Here is a 16,708-nt window from a genome sequence, read left to right as displayed (position 1 = left end):
GTGAGAGTGAATGAATAGTGGCATTGTAAAGCGCTTTGGGTGCCTTGAAAAGCGCTATATAAATCCATGGCAGTGATTACATGTTATCCTGCTCACTGACTGACCCACGGTTGTGTAGCATTAAAGAGATTGGTGGGGGGAAAATTCTATTTCCTTATTTAGACCCAACTTAGTGAACTTGAAGTATCATAATTCAATTAAAAATTAACAACATCACCATATTTGAACATTTTGGAGACTCTAAGAAGAACAAGACTACGAACAAGACTACATTTTAAAATAGTGTTTAGTTGTTTTGTGAGTCTGTTTGTTAAAATTGATAAAATAATACTTTCAGAATTAACACACACACACACACACACACACACATACGCACACAGAAGAACAGATGATGAACTTTGAACACATTGCAGTTCCATCATGTATCACACACACACACAAATACCAAATATGTTCACACAAGATTTGCGCATGAACTTTCTTTCCCGTTCATGGTGTGTCAACACTTTCTATCTGTATTATCTGCAAGCCCAGGATGAATGTACTCTCTCTCTCTCTCGCTCACACACACACACACACACATACACACACATACACCCTGAAGCATAAAACTGCTGTTGACATTTCACAAGACACTCACACACAAGCATGGACACACTTATACGTAGTCCTGACAAATGTGCAGTGAGCAAGCTTTAACAGAGTGTAAACCAACAGGATAAATGAAGCTTTAACAACATTGACTTTGGTCTTCTCCCTTCAGCCATCGTTCCCTCACTGCAGCTGGCCCAGCTCAGTCTGATTAAAATGTTTAACTGGCATACATCAAATGCTCAAAAAGTCCCTTTCAGATCGTTATTTGAAACATAATCAAATAAGGAGATAATAAAAACACAGGATGAGGATGTCTGTCTGTCCGTCCATTCCTGCATACACAGGACATTCCTATTGTTGTGTATTTCACAGCTTTAGCCACATAAACTAAATTCGACCTCATTTTCCTGCTTCTGTCAAAAGCCAGTGTGTGCACACTGTGAACACGTTATCATCTGATCTCTGTGCAGAGATGTTCTTCCATTCTTTTCATTTTATGGGTTTATGTTGAAGAGATATGGACCTTTCAGTGGTATAAAAGAAAACAGCCTTGTGAGGCTGAAGTGAACTACAGAGACACACTGTCTCAGTGCCGAATGAATTTTTGTTCTCACTTATGCTAGCTATCCTTATTATTATCGCATTAACCATTGCCAGAAAGTTAAAAATCTGAAAAATGGATCAGCTGCGATTAGTAAAACAGCAAAATACTAACTGAGGTGTGCGGTGCTGATTCTCATATAGAAGAAGAATAGAGACCCATGTGGTTATGTGATGGGTGTGATATGTTTGTCTTCACCTTTTTCTAGAACAGTCTTCCTATCTGTAGCTATCACTGCCAATCTTTCTCTGCTCAAACACATACAAACAGCATCCATGCTTTCTGTGCCTAGCTGTTAATGAGAGGGCTTCACCTCACATACAGCACATATTCACATGGGAACACCTACATCGTTCCTTACACCCACCTACACGCATACACTATATACATGCATACACATAAAAAGGAGACACTGCACCTGCATGCAAATGGACACAAGAAAGTAGAAGAGGAGATCTGACTGTTTATGCTAGGTCTCATGTTATGCTAGTCTGATCCCAAATACTGATCCTAATGCATCTTTGTCTCCTTCCTCTTGTTTCGAATGATTGTGCTCCTCAGTAATCAATAGAAAATATGGATGAAATCAGCCTGACAGGAATAGTTTTAATAACTGTGTGATCTTAGACTCTTAATGACCACGTTTCTCTACCTGTATAGAACAAAATGTATAGCAGCTCTATACGGTTGTCCCTTCTTTTTACACATGTACAGAAAAACACAGACGCTCACATGCTTGAAAGAGCAGTGCGCTGCTTTGTGTGACCCTCATTTCGCCTCTTCCCTAAACCTTTAATCCGTGCCTGAGAGAAACTTATGTAACCATTTTTAAGACTTAAGTCAGATGTGGAAAAACACATTTTTAAAAAAACCCATAAGATCGCAACAAATGCATATACACAATTGTATGCTGACAGTTGTACATATACAAACAAACAGGGCTCCTGTACAGTATAGATGGATGCACAATAACACAATATAAGAATAGCAGGGTCAGTTTCTCAACTTCCAGGGAAAATGTTCATGTGCTGTCACAAACATACACTTTCTTTAAAATGTCACCGTTAAATTGCATTATGAAATCTTACCTTTACAGTTTAATACAGTTAGTTTCAAATTAAATATGTGATCGGCAGCCAATTAGAAGAAAGCTGGCTTGAACAGACAGTGTCCTTAAAGTGAAACGAGCTAAAACAGCATCAGTGAACTGAGGGGATGTACCACCTTCACATACGGTTAAAATGAGCATAACAAGTCCCCTTTAAACACTTTTGGAGTCTGCTGTAGATAAAAAAAAAAACCATCACAGAACATCTAAATTAACAATTTAACCTTAAACATTTAAATTCCCATAGGTTTTTTTTCACCTGCTAAATAATCAGAACTTTGCTATACAATAAAAACGTTAAATTCCTTGCTCTTACCGTTTTTCCTTAAAAGAATTAACATTTGTTGTATTCATTTGTGGTCGCGCACAAAAAACAATTTATTACTGTAAGAGAATCCTAAATTTTTAAAACAGTTTTTTTTTTTTTTTTTTTTTACAATGAGTGGATGAATGTAAATACACATAAATATGCACACACATACAGGGTAGCACAGTGGTCCAGTGGTTCATGAACTTCCCTCAACCGCAACCCTTTGTGAGTTATCGCCAGGTGCTCTGGCTTCCTCTCCAAGCATGTCTCCAAAGACAGGCTTGTTAGGTTAATTATAATGATTCTAAACAGTCTGTAGGCGTCCGTGTGAGCTTCAAAAGTTGCCTGTCTCTGCTTTAGGAATCTGATCGACTGGTGACCTACCCTGGGTGTACCTCACCTACTGTGCAATGTCAGCTGGGCTAGGCTACAAATGCACCCCCACCCCATCCCCACTTGAAAATAACCTTAGGGATGGGTTTTTTGTTTTTTTTTTTCAGGCAGGTTTTGTGAGAACAATTTTTATATTACAATCAAGATGAATGAAGTTTAGGCGACGCATGGATTTTCCATGGTATGTGCTTTGACTTCATGTTATGACTAACAGTGAAACAACCCTCCTGCAATGTCTGCCTATGGTTTTAATCAGAAAATTATGTGGCTCATTACCATGGTTTTAATTTTAATATCCAGCATTAGCCAAAAAATTATTTACCCTTTGATCTCTGACTCATGCTGTTCATGTGAAGCAGGGGTGCTCAATCCCAGTCCTCGAGAGCTACTGTCCTGCAGCTTTTAGATGCATCCTTGTTCCGACACAGCTGAATCAAATGAATGGCTTGTTATCAGGCCTTTTCCAAACTTGATGGCATGCTGAAGAGGTAATCAAACATTTGATTCAGCTGTGTTGGAGTAGGGATGCATCTAAAAGCTGCAGGACAGTAGCTCTCGAGGACTGGGATTGAGCACCCCTGATGTGAAGGCTCACCCACATGCAGTAAAAATTGACTCCAATAATGAGGACAGACTGCACACACAGCCAATCAGGTTAAGTGGGCTGATACACTGAAAACTACTCAGAAAACACATCAGAGAAATTAACAAATGTTAAACAAATTTTTGTTTTGTTATCAAAAAATTGTCTGCTTTTTTTTTTCTTCCATGATTGTTCATTATGTACAAATTGTCACATCAATATTAAATGCCTATATGTCTCCCACTGACTGCAGCACTGATAATACAATTTCTCTCTCAGTATCACGCCTGCTCTCTTCCCTTCATGCCAGGTTTACAAAGCAAGGACACGAATGGAGCTAAGCAATGAGTCATCCTCTTCCTATATAAGCAAAAATATATTATTCATTGTGATAATCTAGAACACTGGAGAAACCATTTGACCCAAAATAATGAAAGTGGACTTTATTTGAATAGAGCCTTATTTTAATAGGTATTAGAGCATAATTAAAGGTAGTAGTTTGTGCGCTTTTTTAAAAAGTTTTTTTTAGCTTGTGTGCTTTACAACACACAGGTGAACCAAACCAGAAATGTCTATTCCACACTTTACTACATTAACAGGTCCTAGCCCAAGCTTCACAGCCCCAGGGGTGGAGGGTTTGGTGTAAGCTAATATATGATATCATATAATTCATTTTTTAATTATATTTAAGTGATAACATGAACTGTTCAAACACAGACACAGACTCTACACTGATCAGATTTGCTCTTCTTGATCCGACACTTTCAGATATACTTCATCTTATTTAGTCCACCATGACGATTGGATGCGATTTAATTTGATTTATATGTTGTGCCTAATGTTCCCTCTAGGCTGCGCGTGTGCGCAATTGCGCACTACTGGCACGGTCTCTGCGCAGAAAAAAGTCTGCGTTGCGCACACAAAAAAAAATTAAAGTAAATACGTTAACAATTCTGTTTTGCAGTGTTAGTCAGTACTAACACTGCAAAACAGCTACTGGCTGCTCCCGTATGGGATTAGAACGATGCCACCTTATCCCATAGTCCAGCCAATGATGCGATTCACATTCGTATATGCGCAGCTAATCAACGTCGTTGACAGGCTATGACAGCGTCCTTATGTACCGACACCGGCGTTTTAACTAGCAAAGCGGCGTGGCTGATGTGGAGTGAAGCCACGTTATTGACAACTTGTACAACCATTGGAGATGTGAGCAGGACAGACGGAACAATTGACAAGTTTCCTTGTGTGTGTCACAGCAATGATGTTACAGGTGTTACAGGAGTGATACATCTCCTGTTGTCAGGCCTGCAGGTATCAGGCTGTTGTTCTCCTTTGTCTCATAGTGGACAGAAATTATTTTTGGAGTGACACAAATAATTTGTATGGCATCAGATTTGATGCAGAACAGCTGATTGTTCTGTAAATATTTTGAAATGTTTGTTTTAAAAAAAACTTTGCAGCATTTTTAGGTAAACAGCTGCAAAAAACTTTGTTTGCAAAACTCAGTTACTTTTTTTGAAGAAGTAACTATATAATTAATTGCCCAACATTGGTTATTATATACTGTATTTTGCACACAGAGAGTTACAGGACTCTCTCCCAGACCACAGACTCATAATACAAGTCAGAGCTTTATTTTTATTTTTAAAAAAGAAAAAAAAGAAAGAAAGTTGTGTTTTCAAAATTGGAGTTCAAGTTATTTTACTTCCAATAGTGTTAACATCCTAAACGGGTCATGAACAAGATTTTCTTTAATTTTCATTGTAAGTGGGCTAAAGCAGTTAAAAGTAGTCTAACATAAATGCTGTGATTATTTTGATTATTTTAATAAAACACGTAACTTGGATGGATTCGACGTTGGCGTGACCACAGTGCACACGTCTGCTGTTGCTCACAGTGGTCCAAGGCGTCGTTCAGGGAGTTTACGTGTTCGCTCAGACACATGAAAAATTAGAGGGAACATTGGTTGTGCCCAACATAAAAGAAACTGGACTGAGTGGCTGTCGCTGTCCGATGTGCTGAATGCTTCTTTCAGTATGTAAAACATGAGTCAAAGAAGGTGGATGAAACACCCTAACAGTCAGTGGTCCTGCAGGCCAGTCCAATAGTGAATGGTATAGCCATAAATAAAAAAATTTAAAAAAAATCAAACCATGAGCTTTGATTTAAATATCTGGCCACGGTTAATATCACAAAGCTTTAATAAAAGAGCTGGAACAGGCTGATAATGAATGTGCTGTATATGATAACTGCAGGCGTGGAACAAGAAGACAGCCTGAACTTATGTTAAGATAAAATGCAAGTTTTTGGCCAAAAGTTGCACATTAGTAGTTTAAAAAGACAAGCAGTATTTTCTGTTAACATGCGAGATGTCACCTAAGTCATGAACATTTTCTTGGGTTAAAGATCTCACAGACAGACACACTTACTCACTATTTTCATTCAGCTGATTCATATTGGATTCTTAATGAGCTCCTGAGCTGATCAGCAGTGAAGGTTTGTCAGCTAGTGGTCAAAGGGGCTGTCACATGTCTCCTGAATCACTACCCAGCTTAACAACATATGCATTCTCCACTCTGCACAGTGAGGGGAAGTGAAGAGAATAGCAGAATGCAGAAAAGGTGAGGCGTGTTAAATAAAGAAAATAATAAGAACAGACAGAGATCTGAGCATAAAACTAGGCTTCAAAGCGGAAAAGCTGAGGTAGTTAAGGAGACAGGATGACACATCTAATAAGAGATGAAGAGATGAGCAGAGAAGACTGAGAAGTCTGAGGCTAAGTGTATACCTTCATGCTCAATTTCAAGCATCCACATGTGGAGATGGCTACTGCTATCTACAGTTAGGTCCTTAACTATATAGACAATTATCCAATTTTTTTGTAATGAACATGAAGTTTCACTTCATCAGGTGTAATATTTTTTTTCATCACTTTGTTCATCTCAAGCAAGGTCAGGTTACCATGGTAACACGTATCCATCTGCCACATACTAGTGAAATTTACACAAAGGTATGTTGGGCGACAGTAGACATAGTGAGTGCATATTATGTGATTTCAGATGTGACGAGTGATGCTTAAATAGAGATCTGAAGAGCATGTCTGACACAGAAAGACATTATCTGACAGCAGAGGGGAGAGAATTTGATTCAGTCACATGACAGAGTTTGGGTTTTGTTTTGTTTTTTTCAAATTTCCTCTCTATTAGATGACCCTCCCACGTATAAGCTCCCACCCTACATCTCTCCACTCATCCAATCCTCCAATCCATCATCCATGCGTTCACCCCATCCACCTCCCCTCGCTGCAACCTCCGCTCATTTAGTGACGGATAATCCACTGGCCAGCTTAATCCCTCAACCTGCTCCCACACACACACACTTTCGCTCAGTCCCAGATACTCATCCGCAATCTCAAATATACAGACCCACAAATACACAGCAAACAGTCACATTTCTGAACCGAGCACCGATGAGATCAGCCCTAAACTTAACTGTTTCTCATATGAACGGGATGAAAATTCACCAGAGGAGCAATTTAAAATGCATTTCACATTTTTAGGAGTATTTTGTAACAGGCAAGCATGCATTGAATTAAGCTTTGAAACCTTTAAACCACTGTGATTTAAGAATATTCTATTTAAAAATATTTATATGTCAACATGTCAAAACTTTATTGGTAAAATAAGCTGTAGGTCAATGAGATAAGCATTAGCATTAACACTAGAATCTGCAACTGGATCCTAAGTGTAGATATTTACTCAAGTATACGTGTTATCTTTGATGAGCATATAGACGACAATGGAGGGCCAATTTAAAAGCATTTTGCTTTTCTTTGTGGTAAATTTACCAGAGTTTTGTTTTTAACAATCTATTTCTTTTCCACTTCCCCATCCTTTGCTGTGAATGAACTGATCAAACACCTACACAGTCTCTAAAAGTGCAAAGCACCTGCTCGAGTGTTGTCACTTATAGAGCCTCATGACATCTTTTCAGTGGTCTTTTCCGTGCATTTAGACACTATCCTTATTGACCTGTCCTTCACACTTTATGAAAACTCCTCTAACTCTGCTAAGAACATTGCGCTTGAAACTAAGTGGTTTTCGGATCATATAATTGAACAAGACCACTTTAAGATGCCAGTTTTCACATTTGCTTTCCCCATTTATAGCAGTTCTTATATAAAACTACAAAGACTTTAGGCACATGCGACCGAGCTTGAAACGAACTGCTAAAATGAACAGAAAGCTACGCACAAATATGCAGAATCTGAAGATAAGCAGCAGATTTACTGATTGACTGGGAATTTTTTTACAGGCTTTGGTTCATGATAATAATCAGCGTGTACGGAGAGGAACAGAGTGAATATATCTGGTAAAGATGCAACTTCTGAACCATAGGATATTATCTGATGAATATTTTGCTCTTTTTGTTTTTCTGTTTTATGTGTATGTACTCATAAACAGTGAGTGAATCAGTCACTGTTTCAGGGGCCCTGAGCTTAGATAGTCACTGGGAACTGTCAACACAAGCTATCAGATAACAGCTAATACGTTCCCAGACTGCTTTTGAAGTGTATTGAGGCTTTAACACCTTTGACGCCACCTCAATTAATTCTTAGCTTTTACAAATTCCAACAAAATATCTGCAAGATTGCATAGAGCCCCAAGTTAAATAAAGAATCTGCTTCATTTGTAAGTAGCGATCAGCATTCCGATGCTTAAGTTTATAAAACATGATGTATTGTATTGCTGTGCTGCGAACATCCCAGCACTCTAAGTGTAATCGACCTCAATCAGCTACAAGATCAATAAAGAAAATAATACAGTAACATATTAAAGCAGCTGTAATCCCCCGCTGAACCAAAAACAACTGCATTTTACACACAGGATTACAAAGTCAATAACGTTCAGTTCACTGCTTTGTTTCACTCTCGGTGCTTTCATTGTCCAGTTTTAAGCAACAGAAGGTGCAAAGAAAAATACAAAGTCTATCGTTTTTTTTTAACATAACAGCTTCCAGATTCTTAAATCTGCCATTTTTTAGTTATTTTCTCTGTCAAATTATGGAAAATAATGGTTTAGATGACACAACCAAGAGAATGATCATTTTGTGCCCAACTGATTTATTGCTCGGCCAGTATTAGCTAGTTGTTGATTTATTGGTATCAGCATTCTAACAATAACAATAAATTAAGGTGAAGTTTGTCAGAGGGAATTCTTTCCTTCAACTTTCCTGTTGGCAACACGTTTGGAATGCCACAAACAACCCGCTGATCCGAGCAGAGGCGAGATGAGCGCAAACGTGTATATAAATAACTACACATAACAAATGAGATGGAAATCTGTTTCTGTTTCATGAGTCTGAAAAAAAAAAAGCCAAAAAAGTTAAAATATTTTTTTCCTGATCATGTTGATGTCGGTCTTAAATATTGATCAGGCTCTAATTGTATTGATCATTTCTGAAGATCAGTAACCAATAGCCAATAAGCATCAAAACACAATGAATTGGAGGTAACCAGATAAAAATATTTTAACCACATTTTAAATTATTGCAAAACAAGAAATACATAAAAATTCCGGGTTTTTTTAAAAGTGTTTCCTTTTAAGAGGAGAAATCGTTATGTGATGCGACTCTGAAATTCACTTTGACAGAGCACAGTTGCAAAAAGATAATACTTTTTTTTCTCTCCTCCTCACACATACTGTACATTGTGCAGTGAGGCCGAGCGGAGACTTGGGCAGCGTGAATAATCCCCATCTGTTGATGGAAAATGTTACGTTTTTCTGTGTCTGTCTCTCAGTCACTCACACACAAACACATCCACGCATGCACACAATTCCCTATGATGCTAAGAAGGTCCCTTGCCAGCCTCGGAAAAAGAAATAAATAAATGTTTGGAGCACATGACAAAGTCCTCTGAGGACACTGCAGGTTAAAGTTATGAGAGAAAATGTATTCTTGCTCCTTTGGCAATAAAGTGCGGCATAAACTGCACAAACACACAAGTTAAATCAGCACGTATCTCATTTTGTCCGTTAGTTTCCTTCAGTCTTTTCTCAGCCCAGTCCTGTTTCATCTAAACATAAATGTATAAAATTCTGTGAGCCATTTACACGAGAGGTTGAACTTGAATATATTTAGACTTCCTTGAACATGTAGATGCCTGAGGTTTATCACATCAGAACAAGTCAGACAGAGTGAGAATAGCCACAGTGACAAGCCCGGTCATCTGCTGTTTCAATCAGATTCACACTGACATGAAGATTTTGGGTAAAGTTGGAGGACAGAAGGTTAAATGTCCTTCTTCAAGAGACAATTGGGGATCAATAGGAATAACGTGTGCACTTTCACAAGGGCACAAACAAGAAAGGACAAGCTTCTGATTTCTGTCACTTCATTCTGTCATTTTCATCAGTCCACTTAACTTCTAAGCTGGATGATGATTATTTTTTATATTTAAAAGCCAGAGTTTTGTAACCAGTGACTTCAGTACAAGGAGACAACAGATAAAAACCACTGATGGCAGCCTCAGAGTTGTGATTCTAGATTGACAATTTGGCAGATATCAAAACAAAATTAGTGATGCAGAGTCTAGTATTTAAGATTGTGCATGTCACTAAGACAATTCATTATGAGTTTAGTTTACATAGTTCTAGCATAAACACATTTTTAAAAATTTAATGCAGTGCATTACAATCAATAACTTTCTATAAGTTTTTATTTATTATTGTTGCAGTGAATAATTTATACATTTATAGCACTAATAATAAACACTGAGTCTTTAAAGACACAGAAACATTGCATGCAGCTTTAATGTATTTTTTAAAAGTGTTTATAAGTACTAGTCAGCAGTTAGCTGTAAGTAAGCTCATTTTACTTAAAGTTTGAAGGATACACAGTTTGAAAACCCTCCTAAAAGGTTTTCTCTATCACTGAATAATGCAGAAATATAAAAGCAGGTAGCAATGTGCAAATTGTTATTGAATACTATTATTATTATATTATCAGTTTTAATGACATGCTGTGTGTTCAGTTAGCTCTCAACAAACCAACAGATATTTATTCTACTTATAAGGGTGGGCCGGAACTTTGCAGATGCTGATGTTAAGTATGTTGTGTGTCAGTTTTGGGAGTGAAATTATGGAATCGACTTAATGATGAACTGAAGATGTGTTTCTCTTTGTCATTTTTCAGGAAGAATTTAAAAATTTGTATCATTCAAGGTTTTGGAAATTTGGTTTGATGAATAACTTTGTGTTGATTTAATTTCTTGATTTATCATTGATTTCTTTTCAAACTGTTATATAACTGATTTATCAATGCTATTTATTTTCTTGGTTAAGGATTTGATTATTCCTATGGGGTAAAGGATATGATAATTATAAGCCACAAGGCTTCAGCCTATTCCTTTTTTGATTATTGTATGATGGAGTACTTTTATGTAAAATGATAATCTGTGTTGTTGACCGAAATAAATTTCACTTCACTTCAGATGCTTTAAGAGATGCAGTGCAATACACCAGCATCCGTCCACCCTGCATTTTACCTTCACTTAAATATTTTCTGCTGAAAGCGGTCAAATATCACCATTGTTCTCTGTAACAAGAAGCCAGACTATTTATCCATTTCAAGTGTTTGCCTGCGCTAACACTATGAACACCATAACGAGAGGGTCAAGATTCACATTTCATCAGTCTGTTCTGAACAAAAAGCCATTTATTACCGAAGGCACTCTGACATGTGACGGCAGGAAAAGCACAGGTGTAAATAACAAAATGGATAAAATGCGAGTTGGATGGTTTCGTTTCAGCGCCGTGCTGTTGTTAATGCTGGCTCGCTGACACGCTCACATGAGACACAAATCCAACAGAGTCATTGTTAATGTCGTTGTTGACGGTGAAACTTTTTAGACTCATGTCTATGATGAGAATTACAATCTGCTGGACATTCAACGGTAAACCAGACAACAGTAAAACACAAACACAGTTTATTCACTTCGCATACAGTTTGTGTGAATGTACACAAAACCTACAAATCAACTCATCAGATAGATTTAATCACATGTGCAAAAAATCAATTTTCTATTTTCTCAAAAATGATCTTAATAAAAAAAACATTAAACTGGTGCTATACACGTAAAAACGATGATATTTCTAAGATCTGATCTAAAATTGTTTTCTTGCATTGTAAAGTAATAACTATTATTCTGTTTGTGCTTTGATGCTGCCAGACAACACTGTAATTATGGAGTCAACAAAACAAACTGGTTTCTATGTCAAACTCCGTCTCTGTCTTTTCACCTCAGTGCTCCTCTTGGGAGCTGCTGTGTGACACGCAGAGGGATGACCCAGTGGGTGGGTGTGTGCATGTGTGTGCAGTTCATTTATGCTTTCATAAATGCACGCACCAGTGTTTGTTTGTGTGCCAACAAAACAATGAAACCCAACACATCTATTCAAATATTGCCGGGAAAGCCCTCTGACGAAACTCGCACGTCCAGCACATCAATCTCATGCAAAAGTGTATAGCCATTGTGTGTTTTTATGTGGCCGATGACAATAGTGGAAGTGGAATCAGCTAACAGCATGATGCATGGTGTGCATTCAGCATCTGCAAACGCACACATGGCAAAGCAAAGTATAAAAAGACACGAAAAATGAAACCACAAGAGTATCACCTGTTATTGCTGTTTAGCATTAAAAAAATTGAACTCTCGAAAAATAACTAATCAAATTCATTTTTGGCACTTTGAGCACCACAAAGCAAGTGCCACTTAGTTCTGTTATATTCAAGAGGCTGCAAGCATCTCTACAGTCAACATCTCCCAAACTGAGCAGTATACACAAAACAATCTAAATAACATCAATGGCCACATACAACATATGTTTATTTGATTCTGAAGTGAACTGTACCCCTCAAATACTAGTCAAGCTGTTTTTTAGCATGTGAGGCCCCAAATGATGTGTTCCTTTTGTTTTAAGCAGAGAAAAACAATTCATTTCAACCCAACTCAGGCAGCTCCTGCATCAGAGCTGTACAGGAGCCCGCTCTGAATGTTTGCACTGCATGTTCTCCAAATAAACTAAAAATCTACCTAAATACCTAATTTCAGACTTTTCTATGTGCATGGCTTCAATTTAAATTCAAAGCATCAATCTTCCACAATAAAGGTTATAAAAAGCTGCAAAGTGCATGTATGCCCCCTCACATTCATTATTAAAATGGCTTCACATTAGACTTTAAGTAAGACTACGAACTAGGGCTGGGCCATATCCTACTGTTCACAGTAATACCGGTATAATGTTGGGCAACGATAAGAAAATGAAATATCGCGGTAGAATATGGGTAAAACGCGCATGCGCAGTGCCTTTGTTTTCATATGCACACGGCGGAAAAAGCATGGCGGCGACGGAAAATGAGAAGGGCGAAAGCGGATCGTTGAATGAAACGGATGAACCAGAATTGGTTTGTAAAAATGCTGCAACTTCAGTGGTGTGGAACTGGTTTAGCTTTCGTCCGTCAGATATACAACAAAGCACTATTTTTGGTAGAGCATGCAAGCGGGCTGTCATTATTACTGTGTTTTTTTGGAAAATACGGCACACTTAAAATCAATCCTTTGATTTTCCTGAAAATCGACAGTGCCCCTTATAATCCCGTGTGCTTTATGTATGAATTCTGGTTGTGTTTACTGACCTTGAAATGATTTTATGTGGTACACGTCGCTTGAAAATCTGTCAAATGTTTCAGTATGACTTTGCTAAGCTACAAGGCCGCACCGCTTGATTGATTTTCGAAGCATTACGGCTATCGTAGGCAGGAACCTCGCGGAGTGATACGTACTGCGCTTCAACATAATATTACCGTATTGTGTGTGTATAACCTCTTTTTAAGTTTTGTGGATATTATACATGGTTATGCTGAGGACATGTCGGCCAATTTCCACTGGAAATGCCTTTTGGTTAAACTGTCAGCAAAGAATTTGCATTTGCACTGTTAAATTTTTATATAACTTTAATGCACATAAAAGCTGCTTGTTTAGAAAATACATTGATGGGTTTGCTTGTTTTTTGCTCTAATAAAGTTGTGGAGTTGTAAAGTATTTTGTCTAGTGTCAGTTATATCCTCGGTTATATTGTTATCACAAATTTTCAAATGTATATCGTGATAAATATTTTTGATCATATCGCCCTGCTCTACTACAAACAACAACAAAATCATCCAAATGTGTAACATGACACCTAACCAAGCCTTTGAAGTCCTGCACCGTCCCACAGTACACCCAGCTGACCACAAACAGGCATACATAAACTGAAAGGGTTAACACACGATTACATGAATAACATCCTTGTTACTACTCACCAGTTCTTGGTTGGTAGAGTTGGAGTCGTCTCCAGGAAAGGGGATGTAGATGGCTAAGGCCACACAGTTGGCAAAAATAGACAGCAGTATAAAGATATCAAAGGGCCTGAAAGGAGGTGGTTAAGGAACACGGTAAGTAAGACCACTAAAAGTATTTTATATCGTACTAATAGATTAAGATAACTGTCATTATCCTGTTAACAGTTTTTTGATTTTTTTTTTGGGGGGGGTATATGCACATTTTTAAAAAGTTATAGAAATGTAGCTAATGATAAAATGTCCTTATTTCACCGAAACTTGCATATAACCGTTGTTTTTCTAATCCATCCCCCAACTAGCAGTTTAGCTAATGACTCGTCTCCATGGACCCTCCCTTCTAATTACAAGTTCAGAATTTGGAATCAGCATCCAATTTCAGATCATGAAACTGAGTTATTTATCTCACTGACAGATTCATTTATACTTTCATTCACTCGCTGCTCTGTGACACAATCCATCCACACAAAGACACCAAATGCACTGAGACACCCAGACGCCTGCTGGTCCCTGAGCTAAAAGATACTTCCACTCCACCAGACTGATGCAGGCTCTGCGGATCGGATTGTTGAGGGTGAGGCAGAAAAGGGCTCTGGGCGGTCTGCCGCTGGTGGATCCTCCCTGCTTTTTGCTTTTGGCATACTGCTGCCTCTTCTTCTGTGCCAGTGAGCCCACAGGAGCTGGCGTAGAAGTGGTACAAACTGGGGGACGTGAACTTATATTGGGCTTTTCAGGATCGCCCTGCGCTTGCCGGGCTGCACTAATGGCGGCATGCCAAGCGAGGACCGGGCTGACTCCGGGTGCAGCTCCACCGGGACCCTGAATGGAGTTGTTGGGCCCGAGGAGGCCATGAGCGGAGCCGACGGGCTTGCCGGTGCTAGCTGGAGGATGAAGGGACTGTGATGGATGGAGCTGGTGCAGATGGGTGTTTCTTTCTGACCAGGGAGCTGAGGTGTCAGTTGGGGTAGTGGTCCTTCTGTTGCTGGCATACTGTGCCCCTGGAGAGAGAGAGTGGGAAACAGGGATAATATTTTGAGATTGAAGTTATAAACAAAAACACCTGAACATGTGTGTCATTGGAGGCATTGCAGAAAAGCTGCAACATTCCAAAATCCTTTCCACATTTTTACAATTTCAGGCTCATATCTGCCAGCTAGTAATAATACAGATGATATACTCACTTTGAATCCCTATGCAAAAAGTAACATATCCAAAATCTACACTAACATTCAGAGTATTCATCTATGCTCATGGAGCAAAACAAAGGCTCTAGAAAAATTGCCTAAAATGTGTTCTTAATCTACACTATTCAAATGATAAGCTTGCAGAAATATATCCTAATATTAGCTCAACGTGTTTACACTTCCATCAAGAACCAGCCACTCCAGCTCGCATGTTTTGCCACAGCCAATCATTGAACAGTTTTCGGAAGAATATTTTTTGAGGCCCTGACATTCTTGTGTAGACAAAACACAGTGGCATCTCCATCTTGTGGCTCTCCTGCCTTTGGAGGTCACGATTTCCGCAGCACCAGCAAAGACAATTGTGTTTGCTCCTTTAACATCTCACAGATGTATTTTCTTGATTGTCAAAAAGACAAGACTCCATTCTTTAAAATCTGGGTTAGAGAAATGCTTTCTATGCTGTGTTATAAAAACTGAGGTACAGTAGAGCCAACTCTCTGGAAAGATTCAGAACCACCTGGCTGCCTTTCACTGAATGGCTATCATAATGCTGCTGTTTTTGTCTTGTTAATGTACATAATAATGGCACACTCATGAACTGATGGTGAGTTAAGGAGAACGAGTCCCCCCATCCCTATTATGTATACTGTTTATGTTATTATATCAAATTGGGGTTTTTTCTGTCTTGTACCCGTAATCTTAGGGATGGATGTGGGGAACATTAAATTTTTTTTAGAAAATTATAAATACAATTTGTGCCAATATGTTTCTGATATATTGGCTATTTCAGCTATTAGTCCATATATTGGCAGAGACATTTATAATGGCTGATAAATTCAAAGTATAAGAGTGAACAAGCGATGGGAAAAATACCCTTCAGCCATGTTATTAGCATGGATGTTGTATTTTTTGCCCATCAAAAAGCACTTTGCATTTTCACTGTTGGCAAAGGGATGGAAGTCTACAAAAAAGATCAGCTGGTCACATAAAGGTGTAATCCACAACCTGCTGTGACAATAAAATGAGATTACTTTTAAATAAAATTGTCATTATAGGACTCATAAATAATACCCATAGTCTTGGTCTTGGTCTTAAAAATCAGTCTTTAAAGTGCTTTTCAAACAAGGACACCACTATGCTTTCCCAATGAATGAGGAGACTGAAGATAACCGCTAGAATTTCAATTCAGCTTTTTGCAAAACTCTATTGGGAGCCTAATGGCAGTGGACATACATATATAATGTCGACAACATTATCACTACTTCACATTTAAACTTGCCTTGTACATTTACTTGCTTAATATGCAATTAACTGTCCTTTAAGAACCCATCCAGAGATAAAATGGGCAGAAAAATAAGAAGAAGAGGTGATTATGGTGATTATAATTATGGTGATGACGGGCTTGAAAGGAGCCCAGAAAAGACAGCTATAGAAAGAGAAAGCAGAACAGCCTGCATGAATGGGAGAGACAGAGAGAGTCATTAAAATCAATGCAGACCATGAGCTAAAAAGTCAGTGCCCTTGACACAGTCGC

The 16,708-nt window shown here is 38.3% G+C and overlaps 1 protein-coding gene across 12 annotated transcripts in view; it reads right to left on the bottom strand.

Moving 5' to 3' along the window:
• cacna1db (calcium channel, voltage-dependent, L type, alpha 1D subunit, b) overlaps positions 1-16,708 on the bottom strand; it is an 87,819-nt gene that overhangs the window by 68,972 nt on the left and 2,139 nt on the right. For all 12 annotated transcript variants that reach the window (XM_085261137.1, XM_085261141.1, XM_085261138.1 and 9 more), the window contains exons 2-3: positions 14,517-14,988; positions 13,955-14,060 (exon numbers count right to left, since the gene is read on the bottom strand). In XM_085261137.1, the coding sequence (XP_085117263.1) occupies positions 13,955-14,060; positions 14,517-14,988 (578 nt within the window). The remainder of the gene's footprint in view (positions 1-13,954; positions 14,061-14,516; positions 14,989-16,708) is intronic.

Source organism: Mchenga conophoros, linkage group LG20, assembly GCF_057382185.1.
Source record: "Mchenga conophoros isolate Kocher_MC1m ecotype Shallow Benthic linkage group LG20, M_conophoros_male_GT1.1, whole genome shotgun sequence".
Taxonomy (NCBI): domain Eukaryota; kingdom Metazoa; phylum Chordata; class Actinopteri; order Cichliformes; family Cichlidae; genus Mchenga; species Mchenga conophoros.
Note: the sequence above shows the minus strand (reverse complement) of the source record. Positions and strands in the feature narration are given on the sequence as shown.